This window comes from Falco peregrinus, chromosome 19 (genome assembly GCF_023634155.1).
Source record: "Falco peregrinus isolate bFalPer1 chromosome 19, bFalPer1.pri, whole genome shotgun sequence".
In the NCBI taxonomy this organism is placed as follows: domain Eukaryota; kingdom Metazoa; phylum Chordata; class Aves; order Falconiformes; family Falconidae; genus Falco; species Falco peregrinus.
The window spans coordinates 2,579,772-2,594,940 of NC_073740.1; the positions used below are offsets into that span (position 1 = coordinate 2,579,772).

Below are 15,169 nucleotides of genomic sequence, written 5' to 3' on the forward strand. Positions count from 1 at the left end.
GGCCTTTCCAATCACCGCCGAGCCGAGCCGAGCCAAGCCAGCCGCAATCAGGCAGCGGAAAAGGCAGGGGGTCCAGGGGGGGGTGGGTTGTCTGTACCCTCGGGGCTGGGCTCTGCCCCTGTCCTGCTCCATCCCCCTGGCACCGTGTCCCGGGGCTCCGGCACAACTGGGTGCCCCTCCCCCACCTGTAATGAGGGGCACCCACTGCAGCAGTGCCCAGGGACGGACACCAGAGCATCTGTTTAATGGTTTTGCAGCAATTCCTGGGTGGTGCAAGGACCCAGTGGGGCAGGGGGATGACACAAGGTGGGTGGGTGGGGGTGCTAGTGTGTGGGTGGGGGTCCTGGTCGGGGACAGGGGTCTCCTCAGTGGACCAGGACCACCATCTTGTTGCTGCCCCGCTTCTTGCAGACGGGGCCGTTGCTGTCCGCCTTGGCTGACTCCACCACGGTGATGGCCACGTCACCCTTCTGAAACCGGGTGGAGAACCTGGGGGGGGTGGGCAGGATGGAGGGGTGGAGTGGGGACACGCCCAGCCCCACCCCACCTCCTGCCCAATGAGCTGCCTTCGTTACACCCACCTCTCAGGGGCTGCCTGCTGCAGCCAATCAGGGCCCTCTGGTTGGTGCCCCACCCCATGACCCCGCCCTGCCAGCCCCGCCCTTGGCAGCCCCGCCCTGCCCCGCCCATACTGGTCAGTGATGTGCAGGCCCAGGCCCTGGGCCGTGGTGTCCATCAGGGTCTGGTGCAGGCGGGTGATGAGCTCAATGAGGTGGTTGCTGATGAGCAAGAAGTCGCCCTTGGGCCCCCCCGTGGAGGTCTGCGGAGAGATGGGGTGGGGGGTCAGTCCCACCAGGGACCCCCTGACCCCCCCAGGGACCCCCCTGGTACCTCCTTGACGTGCAGGGCCAGGAGGCCGTCAGAGAAGCGGGTGACAGAGACGCTGCGGATGTCACTCAGGCTGAGCACGGTCTTGGGCTGGGCGGCCTTGGGGTCGGCCAGGACCAGGTGCTCGGTGGTGAGCAGCAGCAGGCGTGGGACCGTCTGTGGGGGGGGGGGTGTCAGCGCAGCCCCGCACGCCCTCCCACCGCGGTGGGGACGGGGAGGGGGCTCACCTTGCCGCTGGCTCTGTTCACCTTCCTCACGGTGTCGGCCATCACCAGCTTGTCCTTGGTCATGGCGTGAAGCTTCTGGTACTTGGGGTTCTGCGTCAGCCCCAGGTACTCGCCCTGGAAGGGCTGCTGCAGGCTGGGGGTGGGGGCTGTCAGCCTGTGCTGCCCTGTGCAGCCCCCCCAACCCCCCGCAGCCCCCAGCCCTGGCACCTTTTGGAGTAGAGCATCTTCTTGTCCTTGAAGAGCTCGCTGGCGCAGAGCTTGGCTTGCAGCAGGGCCCTGCGCTGCGGCGTCAGCTGCTCCCGGTACTTCTTGCACTGCCGAGGGACGGAGCAATTTGGTGTCACCGAAGACAACCACTGCGGAGGCACTCAAGGTCCCAACCGGAGCCCCCCCAGCCTTCCCATCCCCCACCTGCTCCCACCTTCCAGTGGTAGAAGATGCTCCGCAGCTCCTGGTTGGCGTTGGCCAAGAACTTGTATGGTGCGGGGGGCCAGGTCCGCTCCATCACCGACAGTGGCGGGAGGTTCTTCCCCAGCCCAACCAGGAACTTCTGCACCTGGTGGCGGCAACGTGGTGGGGGGTCAGGGAGGTCCCCGGTCCAGCCCCAGGGGTGGGGGTGGGGAGGTGCTGTGCCCCCTCTCCCCCCGGCCCCGCTCACCAGCCGCCGGTAGATGAAGTTGGCCAGGCGGGCACTGGCCTCGGAGCGGAAATATCGCCGGTACGCCCTGCGGACCTGCCGGAGACGGCCATCAGCGGCGGGGACACAGGGCCTCCTGCCACCAGCCCCCATGGGACACGGGTGTCCCTTCCCCTGTCCCCATTTGACCCCAGTGGAGAGGACAGCTGCTCCGGCCCAAGAGGGTGGGCAGGAGGCAGGGTGGGCAGACAGACAGACAGTCCCGGACACAGCGGTGTGGACAGCAGGACAGAGGCAGCGGGCAGGGCACGCAGCCCCGCGGCGGGGCTGGCTCCATTACCTGGTACCCTCTCCAGTAAGCGGCGATGGTGGCAGCGGCTGCGTGACGGTGGCGCTGGCACTTCAGCTCCCGGAGGAGCCAGCGAGACTGCGGGAGGCGAAAGCCCAGGGAGCCCGAGGCAGGGGGAGACCCACACAGATACGGAGCGAGAGGGAGCAAGGCAGGAGAGAAGGATGGAAGATGGGGAGGGGAGATGACTCTGGTCCCAACATGGGGCACATTGAGTCCCTGGCCCCTCCTTGCCCCACACCCCCCACCCCACTGCCCACGCTGCCTGTGCTGCCCATGCTGCCCGCGCTTGGAGACCTGCTGGCCGCAGCCAGTGGCCTCGGGGTGCCCAGCCCTCACCTTCCAGCCCCGTGTGTATGCCTGGATGATCAGTATCGATCGCTTCATCTGCTTGTACTTGTTCTTTTGCTGCAGTGGGGAGAGGTGGGGTAAGCCAGGGGGCTCAGGAGAGCCAGGGGACCCTGCCCAGGGGGTGAGGAGCGGGCAGGGGAAGCATGGCCAGGACCCCCATTCCTTACCCTGTGGCCCCGGAACCAGGCGGAGATGATGATCTGGCTCTTGCGCATCAGCTGGTACTGAGTCCGGCACCGCCAGCCCCGAAACGTCTTCTGGATGAGGGCGGCAAGCTGGGACACGCGCTCCTGGCGCCGCCTCTCCAGGTCGAAGAGCTGGGGACAGCCAGGGCGAGTGCTGGGGCACCGAGCGGGGACAGGAACCCCCAGCCAGGAGCCGCAGCATCACCCAGGAGCCCCCAGGACAGGCTTGGGGCCACCAGTGGGGCTCAGGGACCGGTAGGGCTTCCCCCCCGGCAGCACAACTGCCCCATTCCCAGACTCACGGTGTGCGGTGAGCGGATGAAGATCTTGGTGTGGCCATATGCCAGCTCCTCAGGGGGGAACGCCAGCTCCGCCAGCAGCACCTCAGCCCCCTCCCTGTGCAGGTGGGAGACGAGGCAGCTCAGAGCCCCGCGGCCCCCGGCCCGGGGGGGCCACCAGATGCACCCACAGCCTGGCTCGGCCTCGTACCTGTCGCTGCGGGCCCAGCGGGGCCAGGTCCGGGGGCTGAGCATCTTGTAGCGTTGCAGGAAGGGGCCGTAGAGCTGGCGGAAGGCATAGCCTGCCCGCCGCACCCGCACGTTCTCCATCAGCCCCAGGTACCGGATCTGTGCCAACACCAGCTCCGGCGTGAAGAGCATGGCTGCTTTGGTCTCATTGGGCTTGATGCACCTGGGGAGGGCAGTGATGGGCTGGGGGGGGTCCTGCTGGTGCTAGAGCCGGGGCTGGGGCTCCCTCCAGGGCCAATACCTGATGTAGTTGGGGTTCTTGGAGTAGAGATTCTTCATCAGCATCGCCACCGAGGACTTGAACTGGAAGCCTGCAGTGGGGGGCAGCTTGAGGGAGACTTTCTGGGGGTCTCCCTCGGGGAAGAGGGAGCGCAGCAGCTCATGCCGGGCAGCCCACATTGCCTGTGAGAGGTCGCGGAAGAGCAGGTCATTGTTCTTCTCGATGAAGCCCGTCACATTGTAGGTCACCTGGGTGTGGGAGCAGGGTCAGCACTTGGTGGGGTGTGCAGTGGCTGCGCTCAGGGAGGGAGGAGCGAGCAGGCTGTGGTTCAGCATCTCCATGCCCATTCCCAGGCCAGTGCCTCATCTTCCAAGCAAAGGTGGGAAGAGGACCTGGGGATGCCGGCAGGGCCGGGGCTGAGGGCGCCCGTGGCTGCTGGCAGACCTTGCCGGCATAGTGGTGGACGCGGAAGCTCTGCGGTGGCAGGCTGGTGTCCATGATGTGCCGGGCGTTCTGGGTCTCCCTGCTTTCATAGTGCTTGTGGGTGGTGAAGAGCTGGTTCAGTTTGGTGAGGAAGGTGTCCTCGTTGACCACGCCGGGCCGCAGGCACTCCTCGTCCAGCATGGCCAGGATCCCGCACTTGCTCTGCGCCATGACGGACACCATCATCCCAAACCAGCCCCGGCCCCGAGCAGCGGCTCCATCAACCTGGGGCTGCTCTGGGCTCTGCTCAGCCCGAACTTGCGCTGGGGGGAGCCAGGACCCCACCCCAGGACCTTGGCACTAGGTGCAACTCACGTTCTCGATCAAGTTGCAGATGATGGTGTTGTCGAAAAACTCTACTGGGGTCCACTGGATGCCCTGGGAGCAGACGGGGGTCAGACACCCAGACTCCCTGACATGTGGCACATGGATTGCCCAGACCCTGCCCCATGGACACCCCCCCAGCTGATGTGGTGCAGGAACCGGACGTCCGGCCATGGGGACGAGGATCCCGAATCCCTCCCTACCTTCCTGCTATTGAACCTACTCCCAGCAGGGAGCGGGGGGAGGGAGGGACGAGGGACGTGCTGCAGAGCCGTCTCCAGCACTTCCCCCTCCTTGGGGCCGTGCTCCAGCACAGGCAGAGGGGCCACATCCAGCCTGACTGGCACGGGCCGGGGGTACCTCTCGGACATATTCCTCCTGCTCCTCCTTCAGGGTCATCAGGATGAAGATCTGCTGCAGCTTCTCATTGCAGTAGTTGATGATGAACTGCTCGAAGCCGTTGTCCTGTAAGAGAAAGGTCCTGCATGGCAGGTCGTGCCCAAGCCCCCAGCCCTGCCCCATGTCCCACCCACTTCCCCCAGCCCCCCCCCAGCAGCAGGATTGCTCCAGGTGGGCCCTGCACTCACCTGGAAGATCTCAAAGCCGTAGATGTCCAGGACGCCCATCACCTTCCTCTGCTTGCCTGGCTTCACCTGGGGAGACAGCAGGGTGCTGAGCTGTGTCCTGGCCCCATGTGGGGTGGGGGTCCAGGGCCCTGTCCAAGATGGGGGGCCGGTGCCAGTCATCCTGGGCGCTTACCTGGATGCTGGTGTTGATGCGGTTTACCAGCCAGTCAAAGAGGCGACTGTAGATGTTCTTGGCCAGTGCATCCCGGCCGTAGTAGCCCTGGGGAGAGGGAAGAGGGGCTCGTGCCGGCGCCTCGGGGACATTGACCCCACATCAGGGGATGGTCTCGCTCACCTGGGGGACACTGAGGGTGGTGAGCACCATCTCATCCCGTGCCTTCACTGTGCGGGAGCACAGCGCCCGCTCCAGCACGCTGGGGTCCAGCCCGATCAGCTTGCAGATCTCCTGCAGCTCTGTGCGGGGAGGCAGCAGTGCCGGGACTGAGCCGGGGGGCTGAGGAGGGGACCCCCCAACCTGCCCCAGGCCTGTCCCCACCCCTGGCCCTACCCTGAGGCTCAGCGATGCTGCAAGCCTCCATCCCGCTGGCCTGGTAGCTGCTGCTCAGCTGCACGTTGCCCAGCTTGAGCACCACGGCCGTCACCTCCAGCAGCGCCGTCACCTCGGCAGGTGAGAAGCCGATGACCCTCATGGCATCCTGGGGACAGATGAAGGCAGCTCAGGGTGACAGGGTTGGCCTCAGGCTGTTTGGGGGGGGGTAGAAGGGGGAGTCTCGCAGCATCCCAGCCACCAGTACCTGTACGGCGTGGAAGTTGGCTGCGTCGTCCATGCCGGGCAGGCTGGAGCTCTCCGGGTTCAGGTAGCCGTAGTGCCGGCAGTCCTGGCGGAGCTTCAGCTGCTCTGGCAGGGGCGAGGAGGTGGCTCAGCCATGGCCCCCCCCCAGCCCCCCAGCCCCCTCCAACCCCCTGTGCTGGGGAGCCTGGACCTACGGAGCAGCTGCACTGAGCCCCCAGCCAGGAGCTGGTAGAAGATGTGGAAGTTCCTCTCGCCCTTCACGTGCCGGACGATGCGGGATTTCTCCAGCAGGTCTGTGAGCAGGGGTCAGCATCACAGGGCGCACGAGGTGGGACCCCCTGCACGGGCGATGGGTACTCACAGTTGCTAATGACCCCTCCCAGGGGCTCCCCCTTGAAGTCGAACTCCACGTCCATGTACTTGCCCTGAGGGATGGGGCTGGGGTCAGGGCAGGGGGGCACAGTGAGGGGGCAGCAGCTCTGCGCCCCACGTCCACATCCCCGTCTCCTGCGGTGCCTCCAGTCCCATCAGGGTCTGCATGGCTCCGGCAGGGTCCGGCCCCACTCCCCACGGGATGTGGCTCCACCGCCCCAGTTCCCCGGTCACTCACGAATCGGGAGGAATTGTCATTGCGGACGGTCTTGGCGTTTCCAAAGGCTGTGGTGGGAGGACGGGTTACAGCGTGGTGCGGGGGCTGCGCCGAGCCCTGGGGTGGGCGTGGGACGTGGGGCGCGGGATACTTACCCTCCAGCACGGGGTTGGACTGCAGGAGCTGCTCCTTCACCTTGTCCACCTCCGCGCCTTTGCTGCACACAGCCGCCACGTAGGACATCACCAGCTTGCTGGCCTCTGCAAGCAAGGGGCCATGGGTGCCGGGGCCGTGGGTGCTGGGGACGTGGGTGCTGGGGACGTGGGTGCTGGGGCTGTGCCCACCCATCCCACGAGCCCCTCGCAGCCCTGCGAGCCCCTGGCGGCACCCCCGCCTCTTACCTGTCTTGCCAGCCCCACTCTCGCCAGTGATGAGGATGCACTGGTCCCTGTCCCGGTCCCGCAGTGAGCGGTAGGCATCATCAGCAATGGCGTAGCTGGGGGTGAGAAGGGGGCTGGAGCAGTCTGGGGGCTTCAGGAAACACCGAGAGCCCCCATTATGGCTGTAGGCTGCCCCGAGCAGAATCCCCCAGACCCTGAAGCTTCGGGGTCGCCCATGGCTGAGGCCCTGGGCAGGACCTGGGGGCACCGAGGGTCCCCACGGGGCTGCCGGGGTCCCCGTGCTCACATGTGGGGCTTCACAGCGAAGAAGTTGCAGTTGTGGTACTCCTGCACCTTCTCGGGGGTGTAGATGGGCAGGGGCCGGTACGGGTTCACCGAGATCACCACGTTCCCAATGTACGTCTGCGGGCGAGCAGGGCGGCGTGGGTGCGGGGCCGGGGCGACCCAGCCCAGATCCCGGTGCTCCCCACTCCGGAGCCCATATACTGGTCCCCATGGACCCCATGTCCTGCTCTGCACCCCAGACCCTGTGCCCCCACTGGTCCCCACCCCAGACCCTGTGCCCCACCCCAGTCCCCCCCCAAGACCCCATGTCCTGCTCCCTCCCAACCCCATATCCTGCTCCTCCCCAGACCCCATGCTCTCCCATCCCCCCCCAGATCCTCTGTCATGCTTCCCCCCAGACCCCATGTCCTGCTCCCCTCAGACCCCATGCCCTCCTGATCCCATGTCCTGCTCCCCCCCAGACCCCATATCCTGCTCCCCCTAGACCCCATGCCCTCCCATCCCCCCCAGACCCCATGTCCTGCTCCCCCCAGATTCCATGTCCTCCTGTGTCCCCCCCCAGATCCCACGTCTGGGTCCCCCCAGACCCCATGCACTCCGACCCCCTGACCCCATGTCCTGCTCCCCCCCAACCCCATATCCTGCTCCCCCCAGCCCCCCTGCCCTCCCATCACTCCCCAGACCCCATGTCCTGCTCCCCCCCATACTCCCTGCCACTCCCACCCCCCCGACCGCATATCCTGCTCCCCCCAGCCCCCCTGCCCTCCCCCCCAGCCCCCTGCCCCAGTGCCCACGTAGATGTCGCTGCGGTGGAAGCGTTCCTGCAGCGTGTGGAGCAGTGACTCCTCGGTCAGTGGGTCCAGCAGCACCAGGTCCCCGACTGCCGCCGCGTCCAGCAGCGAGGTGGTGGCTTCCATGGCTGGGTGGCTCCGGGGCAGCTGGGGCAGAGCAGAGAGGGGGCTGCAGCCACTGACACACAGCCCCTTCCTCAAAACACCCCCCAGTCCTCAGCAGCCCCTGCCCCCCACCCTTAGAAGCTCAGAAGGGCCCCAGCATGGAGCAGGGTGCCCCAGCCCCCAGGGGCACAGACCCACTGAGGTGCGCAGCAAGGCTTGAAGCACCGGCTGAGCCTGGCACTGGGCAGGGCAGGATGCGGCCCTTGGCCAGCTGCTCCCTGAGCCTGCCGTGCCCGGCTCCCCCAGGCACCCTGCCTGGGTGCAGACCCCGGTGGCAGGGGACAAGGCAGCCGCACACCCGCAGCGGCACAGAGGGCTCCTTCCCGGGGCTCCCAGGACCCCGTGGTGGGGATGGGGGCTTGGGTGGGAGTGGGGCAGGATGCCGAGCTCCTGCCCACCGCTGCGAGGGAAGCGGGGGCCCGGCCAGGAAACGTGGACACCTGGATCCTGTTCTTGGGGCAGGGATGAATTCAGCCTCCGCTTCCTCCCTCCTTCCTGGCAGGGGGAAGCTGGAGCGGGGAACGGGCAGGCTGAGAGGGCTGGGGGAGCCCAGGCCCCCCGACAGCCCTGCAGCACCCGAGGGCTCCCACGAGGGACCATGCTGCTTTCCCCCCCACGTTCGACCTGTCCTTCACCTGTCCTTTACGTTCCAGCCTTGTTCCCCGGGGTGACCTTCACCCTCGCTTTACAACCCCGGGCACAGGGCTGTAAACCCAGCCCCGCTTATCGGAGCCCGGGGAAAGTTCACGAGAGAGGAGGTGGGGAAGGATGGGGTGAACGGGGCGATGGAGATGGCTCCATCAGGAGCTGCAGCCACTGGAGAAGGTGGCAGAGCCTCCCTCTGCACAGGGCACTGGCCCCAAGACCCCCGTCCTGCTGGGTGCAGGACCCCAGGGTGAGCACCCATGAGTGGGAGCCAGAGCAAGAGCCCCCCCGCGGGGCTCCAGGGCAGCCCTGGGCTCACCCCAGTCTTCCCTGCGGTGCCAGGGTGCCCCCGGCCAGCCCCAGGGTGCAGGGGTGCTCAGGTGCTTCAGGCTGGGAGCAGAGGGGTCCGCAACTCACCTCCCAGTCGCACAGCAGCAGTTCCTGGAGTGGCTTCAACTGGGGCTGCCTGGGAGCCGGCGGTGCTCAGCCCAGCCCAGCACCCAGCACTGGCCCGGTGCAGCCCACGGGGGGGCGGGGGGCTGGAGGGCCCTCCCTCAGGGCACCGCGCCCATCGCGGATGGGGAAACTGAGGCACGAAGCAGCCAGCCAGCTGGGAAACAGCCTCAGGCTCCGGCAGCCCCCAGCCCGTGCCCAGCCCAGCCGCACCGCCGCCACCACCGCGCTCCCCTGCCCGGCCCAGCAGCTGGGAGCAGGAACAAGCGGAGAAATTCACTTGCAGCCGAGCAAACAACGCGAGCTTCCTCCCAGGGCTGCGGGAAAGCGGGGTGACGTGCAGGGCCCGGCGGAGCTGGGAGCACCGAGGGAAGAAGACACCAGGGCCAGAGATCCATGGCCATGGTCCTGCCTTTGCTCCGGGGCTGCCGCAGGGAGCCCAGCACCCAGGGGCCCATTCTGTGCCCACCCCCCCCCACCCCCCGGCTCCAGCAGCATCCCTGGCAGAGCAAGAGCTCCCCCGGGCAGGTGAGAGAGCCGAGGATGGAGCCCTAGGGGCTGGACAAATGAGACTCATTACCTACAAAATACATCTTTATTAAAAAATATAATCAATCATTGAAACATGCAGAGGGGATGCAGTCACAGAGGCTGCTCACACCAGAGCAGGCAGGGAAGCACAGCAAGAGCAGGGCAGTAAACCTGGAACAGAAACAAACCAACGGCAAAAGCTCTGGCAGGGGCAGGGGCGAGGTGGGTGCTAGCCGCAGGGACCCCGGCCCCCGGGACAGCGAGGCTGCCCGAGGGCAGCTTTATTGCTTGGAAAGTTGCATAGATCGGGGCATCCCCTCCCCAGGACCTGTGAGGGGGGAGTGGGAACGCTGGCAGGGACCCCCCCCCCCCTCCCCTGCCCGCACCAGCGCCGAAGGGAGCGCGGTGCATCCCCATGTAACAGCAGGGTAGAGGCAGAGTGTAGCAACTCCAAAGGGACTGGGAGGTGCCAGCAAAGCGGGGAGGAAGGAGCACATCCACACTCATCCTCAGCCCAGGGAGCGCCCGGCAGGCAGAAGCAGGGGAAGAGGGAGGCTGGGTACAGCCTCTGCCAGGACACAGCAGCCGGGGGGAGCGGGGCGAGCGCGCGGGGCACCGAACAGACTTCCAAGCTGCCTTCTCCCGAGCTCCATGACACACACACGGTAGGGCCAGCTGAGCCCCAGTCCCACCACGAGGGATGTGCTGGGGTTTTTGGTATCCAAGGCAAAGGCACAGTCCAACCAGCTGTGCCCTTTGGCATCTTTGGTAACAGCAGGAGGAAGAGCAGGTCGTCTGCTGCCTGCTCCCTCCCCACGGCAGCCTGGCAGCAGGCAGATGCTGAGCACGCAGGTCCAAAGTTCCTCTTGTGCATGTCACCCTTGCAGGCATCTGCATGCAAGACAGACCTTTCGCTCCGTCCCCACCTCGGCAGGCAGAGACGCTCCTGGCAGAACTGGGGTGCCCCGCAGCCCAGAGGCAGCAGGTGGGGAAGAGGGGCTCCCATCTGCTGGCCACAATAGCCGTGCTGAGGGACAAGGCAGGGTGCTTCCAGCAGCCAGATCAGCACCCAGGCCTGCAAAGGAGGTCCTTGCCCCTACAATTCGTGCACTGGGAGCTCACAAGCACCCACGCCAAAAGCCAAGGTGGCTCCAGTCCACCTTCAAGAGAGGACCAGCATCCCACATCTTGTCAGCAGCCCAGTCCTCACCTGCCCTGCGGTCCCCAGCCCAGCCCGACTCCCTGCATCTCCTCTGCACCACTCAGGGCTGTGCTGACAAAAGCTTTCGTGCCTTAGCCTGGCAGGAGCTGCCTGGGGAAGATGAGGGTGTCAACCCCCCTTGTCCTCCCACCAGGCTCTGCTGCAGCCAGCTCGGGGCGAGATCGGGGGTGCTGGCAGGCAGACGTACCAGCTCTCCCCAGAAAACGGGGCTTTGTACTCTGCAGGTGTCAGGGCAGCGGGGAAGCAGCAGCGGTTCTGCCCCTCGCCTCCCTGGGCCTGTGGCAGCTGACCTCAATCAGCATCCAGGTGGTTGTGGGTCAAGGAGTAACTGACATCGTTCCCATCAAAGGAGTTGTCATCATCCTCCTCAAAGAGCTGGTCCTCAAGGAACATGCTGCTCAGGCCGTACTCCTGCTCGTGGGCACAGACCTCGTTGGGGGTGATGTGACAGGCGCCCCCCACAAAGTCAGCAAACCTGGGAAGAAGCCACAAAGAAGCCGGTTGTGCACACACGTGCCCGGCAGCCTCCGGTGAGGCCCTGGCACACAGGGAGCTGGGGTGAAGCGTTTCAGCGCCAGGACTGGGTGTTCTCTGTCCTTCCCCCGTGGCACACCCTGCTTCCGCGCACCACGGAGCTTCTGTGCCTCCACTTCCCTAACTCTAAAGCCCGATGCGACAGCACAGAGCGACCCCCGGCTTTCAGAAGCGCAGAGATGCAGGCCGGCCACCCTGAGCGCGCTGCCAGGGGACATTACCTCTTGGGAGACTGGATGCGGGAGACTGCGGTCCAGGCGGAAAAATCTGGGCTCCTGCAGTAGCTTCGAAGCTCCTCGAGGGCCCTGCGTGTCTCCACCTCACCCTGCACCCGGTACTCCTCCTCCGTCAGCAGGCGAGGGGGGCTCGGCCCCAGCCTGGCACTCTGCAGTCTCCTGCCAGCGGAGCGGCACCAGTTACTGCCCACCCAGCTGGGGCAGGACCTTGGCGCAGGCCCAGCACCGCGGGCAGCTGGGTCAGAGCTGGCAGCGGGAGGAGCGAAGCACGTCCCTCCGGCCTCAGGAGCGAGGTTCCCAGCCACAAGGAGCAGCAGGGCACTCCCCTGCACCAACCCCAGGGAAAGAGGGACACCACTCCCCCCGGGTATATCCCCCCAGGCCCAAACCCCAGCAAAAATGCCCTGGTTCTGCACCACAGACTCCATCTAGCAGCTCATCCAGGCCCAACAACGGCTGGAAATCAGGAACAAGCCAGGGTGCTTGCAGTCCTCACCTGTAGGCAGCAAAGGCCCACTGCATGGGGTAGTCCAGGTTCTTGGTGCAGATGGCGATGATCACCAAGGCCAAGGCGATGGGATAGATCTGGATGCCCGTGTACATCAGCAACAGGCCCAGGAACTGCAGGGCCCAGGAGAGGAGGTTGATGCTGCGCTCGTTCTCCAGCGGGCCGTACCTGTAGCACACGCTGAAGCTCACGAAGCCCACGAGCAGCAGGTAGCCTGCAGGAGAGCAGACACAGACTAGTGGGCTCAGCCTGGCTGACAGGAGCTGGCTGAGCAGCATCCGCCACGCTGGAGCCCCCCTCTCTCAGGAGCACAAGGGCAGTGTCTGCAGCAATGAGGGGGGCAGAAAGCCTCAGCATTTTCCACCAGCACGTTGCAGCGCCAGTAGGAGACACACAGACTGGTGAACTGGTGAGTCTGAAGGGCTCACACCTACCTAGGAGGTACTGCCAGTAGGACTTGCAGATCTCCTGTAGGTTCTTGAAGATCAGCTGAAGAAGATACAGGGAAAAGGACCAGCCTCCTGCCAGCAGCAAGTAAATATGGCTTTTCTAGGAGAGGAGATGGGAAACTCAAAGAGAGGCAGCAGGCAGCCACGGCTACCTCCTGCATTTTGCTCCACGCAAAGCCAGACCCACAACCCGGTACCCCAGGGCCATGTAGCCCAGCACTCTCACCAGAATAACTGTACAGGTGTAGAAAGGGCTACGGCTGCGAGGTCTCTCGCTCCGAAACAGCCTGACACTCACCTTGGGCATGACCTTGGACATCACATAGACAAGGATAAGCAGCGAGGTCAGCAAGCCGAAACTAATCCCAGCCGAGTAGTAGAAGAGTTGGCTCCTGCAAAGATCACACGCGTTTACAAGGTGTTTTACAGCTCATGGATGCCTGTGCACAAACACACCTGCTGGGAGCAACCCCCCGAGAGCCCGCAGAGCCAACCAGGCACAGCCCACCCAACCCTCCTCGTCCCCAGCTCACAGGGGAAAGGAGGCGACTTACCTGCTCAGCACGTCCCCGCAGAAGAACAAGAACAGGCCCAGGAAGAAAACCAGGAATAGCTTAGGGTCAAAGCCTGGGAAGAGAGTGAGTCCAGGTTGAGATGAACACTGGCACGGGGCTCTCCAGGTTGAGCTCCAGCCTGCCACATAGTCACAAGGACAGGGAAGGGGCAGCATCCCAGGGAAACCTCCGACAAGTGACCTAAATTCCCCCCTTACATCCCACAGACAAAGACACGCTTCCCTTTGCAAGCCCATTTTCCTTCCCCAGGAAGGAGTTTGCGCGCAGACCACGAGCTCCCTCGGCCACATTCTTGCTGCCCCCCGACAGTGCTGGTGCAGCCAGAACCACCTCCCACCCCAGGAGCCCCCGCCACGGAGGAGACGTACGTCGAAAGAGGGTGACGCAGTACGTGGTGCCAGCCTCCAGCAGCTCGACTTTCAGGCAGGTTTTGTTGCTGTAGAGATCCACATCGATGCTAGTGTCATTCAGCTTCTCCTTCAGGAAGGAGAAAACAATGTTCCACATGTTGAATTGCTTCAGCTTCTCCTCGCTGTCCACCTGAGTGACTTGGATCATCCGGCTGCTGTTGATCCGGATCTGTGCAGGGGAGGGGAGCAAACGGGGGCATGGCCGCAGCCGCCGGAGGGGCTCAGCCCAGCCCCCAGGACCAGGACCCAGAGAAGACTGGGTCTCTGGGACAGGGACTGGAGAGGACCTGCCTTCTCCTCTCACCTGTGTCCTCGTCCATATGTCGTGCCATTGCGGGACACGCGTGTTGGTGTAGCAGAAGTGGTGAGGAGCTGCACGATGGTAAGCTTGGCCCTCGCGGAGCGGGATGACAGACTCCTCGGCATCTGCGCGACACAGAGCAAAGGGATTCCGTAACGCAGACGGAATGAGAGGCCCCTGCTCCCAGCCGCTTCACCCACCACAACACACGGGTCCACTTTCCCATCCCGGAGCCCCCCAGTTAAGCGTGCTCCAGACACAAGCCCTTCCTCTGCCTTGTTCTTTCCTGGCTAACGCTGCTCCTGGCACTGTCGCGGCAGCACCAGCTCCCCCCCTGCTCCCTTTCCAGCGTCACCCCTCGTTCTAGAGCCGGCTCCATCTCAGGGAAACCTGCATTCCCGTACGGCTCCCGCATCCCACGGCGGGCCCGGCTGCTCCGGCAGGTCCGCCCGGCAACACGCTGGAAGCCCGGTCCCCAGCACCCTGCGCGCAGCACCGGGCCGCAGCTGCCCACGGCCACCGTGCTGTGCCGTGCCCCGGCGGTGCCGTGTGCTCCCCCTAGACCGGCGGGTGGGCACCGAGCCCCGAGCCGCGGCCCCTCGCCCGGGGATGCAGAGGAAACACCCGGCGGCTTCCCGGGAGGGGCTGGCCGGGGCGGGGGGCTGCGCTCGGACCGGAGATGCGTGGGGCGGGAGGGAGGGAGGGAGGGAGAGAGGGAGGGAAGGCCCTCGGCTGCACCGGGCAGCTCCCCCTGTGCGAGCCCCGGCTCCCCGACCCCCGGAGGGGCCACCGGAGCCCCCTCGGGCCGCTGCCCGGGCCCGGCTGGGTCAGTGCCGCCGCCAGCTGTCCCGCTCCCGGCCGGGGTCGGCCCTCTGCCGCCGCGGGAACGTCGCGGGAGGCAACGACCCCAGGCTGGAGCCCCTTGCTCCCGGTCCCGGTTCCAGCCCCAGCCCCCCCTCCCCTCGCACCGCCATGTGACACGTGACGCCCTCGCCCCGCCCGGTGCCGCCGCCCCGCCCGGTGCCGCCGCCGCTCCGCACACCTGCGCCGCTCCGCACACCTGCGCCGCGCAGCGGCAGCGGCAGGAGCAGCAGCACCAGCGCCGCCAAGAGCCGTTGCCGCCCCGGAGCCGGTTTCATCCCTCCCGCCGCCGCCGCACCAGCCACTTCCGTTTCCGCCCGCTCGGCAACGGCCGCTGAGGCGGCGGCGGAGCCGACGAGAACGGCGCGTGCGCGTGGCGTCATCGCCGAGCGACGGCCGAGCTGACCAATCGGAAGGACTGTCGCGGCCCCCGCCGTGTTGACTGACAGGGCCTGCAGCCTATCAACGTAGCGCGGGCAGGAACCAGCCATGGTTCCGCCTTTGGTTCTACGATGACCGACGGGCGCGCCATTCAAACCGGAGGGCCGCCCAGCCCGTGGCAACCTCGAGCCCAGCCTTAGTAACGGCCCTGATAGGCACGGCCCTCAGCCTATCAGAGAACAGGCCCGGCCCGCCACGCCC

At 65.9% G+C, this 15,169-nt stretch overlaps 2 protein-coding genes across 5 annotated transcripts; both read right to left on the bottom strand.

Annotated features, from left to right (window-relative positions):
- Nucleotides 1–42: 42 nt before the first annotated feature.
- On the bottom strand, nt 43–7,777 carry MYO1A (myosin IA). The gene is made up of 27 exons (XM_055792199.1): nt 7,641–7,777; nt 6,848–6,963; nt 6,562–6,656; nt 6,316–6,420; nt 6,182–6,228; nt 5,933–5,996; nt 5,766–5,864; nt 5,573–5,676; nt 5,326–5,473; nt 5,113–5,231; nt 4,951–5,037; nt 4,779–4,844; nt 4,552–4,656; nt 4,183–4,245; nt 3,829–4,029; nt 3,406–3,632; nt 3,127–3,327; nt 2,940–3,033; nt 2,620–2,769; nt 2,093–2,509; nt 1,774–1,848; nt 1,537–1,671; nt 1,323–1,429; nt 1,116–1,248; nt 892–1,044; nt 693–820; nt 43–489 (listed from the first exon to the last, which is right to left on the bottom strand). Exons 1-27 carry the CDS (start codon nt 7,761–7,763, stop codon nt 366–368), a joined length of 3,486 nt encoding a protein of 1,161 aa, XP_055648174.1. The 5' UTR covers nt 7,764–7,777; the 3' UTR covers nt 43–365.
- A 1,699-nt stretch (nt 7,778–9,476) lies between these two features.
- Nucleotides 9,477–15,059, bottom strand: NEMP1 (nuclear envelope integral membrane protein 1). Of its 4 annotated transcripts, none has more exons than XM_055792192.1 (10): nt 14,709–15,059; nt 13,670–13,791; nt 13,324–13,432; nt 12,935–13,007; nt 12,679–12,772; nt 12,366–12,480; nt 11,920–12,145; nt 11,409–11,582; nt 10,944–11,128; nt 9,477–10,322 (listed from the first exon to the last, which is right to left on the bottom strand). In XM_055792192.1, exons 1-9 carry the CDS (start codon nt 15,016–15,018, stop codon nt 10,945–10,947), a joined length of 1,407 nt encoding a protein of 468 aa, XP_055648167.1. In that variant the 5' UTR covers nt 15,019–15,059; the 3' UTR covers nt 9,477–10,322; nt 10,944. The 4 variants fall into 4 exon arrangements, with proteins under 4 accessions (XP_055648167.1, XP_055648166.1, XP_055648164.1 ...); XM_055792191.1 differs by having other exon boundaries at nt 13,324–13,534; nt 14,727–15,048; XM_055792189.1 differs by having other exon boundaries at nt 13,324–13,534; nt 14,709–15,047.
- Between the last annotated feature and the right edge of the window lie 110 nt (nt 15,060–15,169).

Bases quoted from the DNA above. Each gene is read 5' to 3' on its own strand.
- NEMP1 (XM_055792190.1), bottom strand. From the start codon at position 15,018: ATGGCTGGTTCCTGCCCGCGCTACGTTGATAGGCTGCAGGCCCTGTCA. The intron at 13,008-13,323 runs GTACGTCTCCTC...CTCTCTTCCCAG, and splicing joins CTGCGTCACCCTCTTTCGAC to GCTTTGACCCTAAGCTATTC. The intron at 12,146-12,365 runs GTAGGTGTGAGC...GCTCTCCTGCAG, and splicing joins CTACTGGCAGTACCTCCTAG to GCTACCTGCTGCTCGTGGGC.
- MYO1A (XM_055792199.1), bottom strand. From the start codon at position 7,763: ATGGAAGCCACCACCTCGCTGCTGGACGCGGCGGCAGTCGGGGACCTG. The intron at 6,964-7,640 runs GTGGGCACTGGG...GCTCGCCCGCAG, and splicing joins TCCACCGCAGCGACATCTAC to ACGTACATTGGGAACGTGGT. The intron at 6,657-6,847 runs GTGAGCACGGGG...TCTCACCCCCAG, and splicing joins TTCGCTGTGAAGCCCCACAT to CTACGCCATTGCTGATGATG.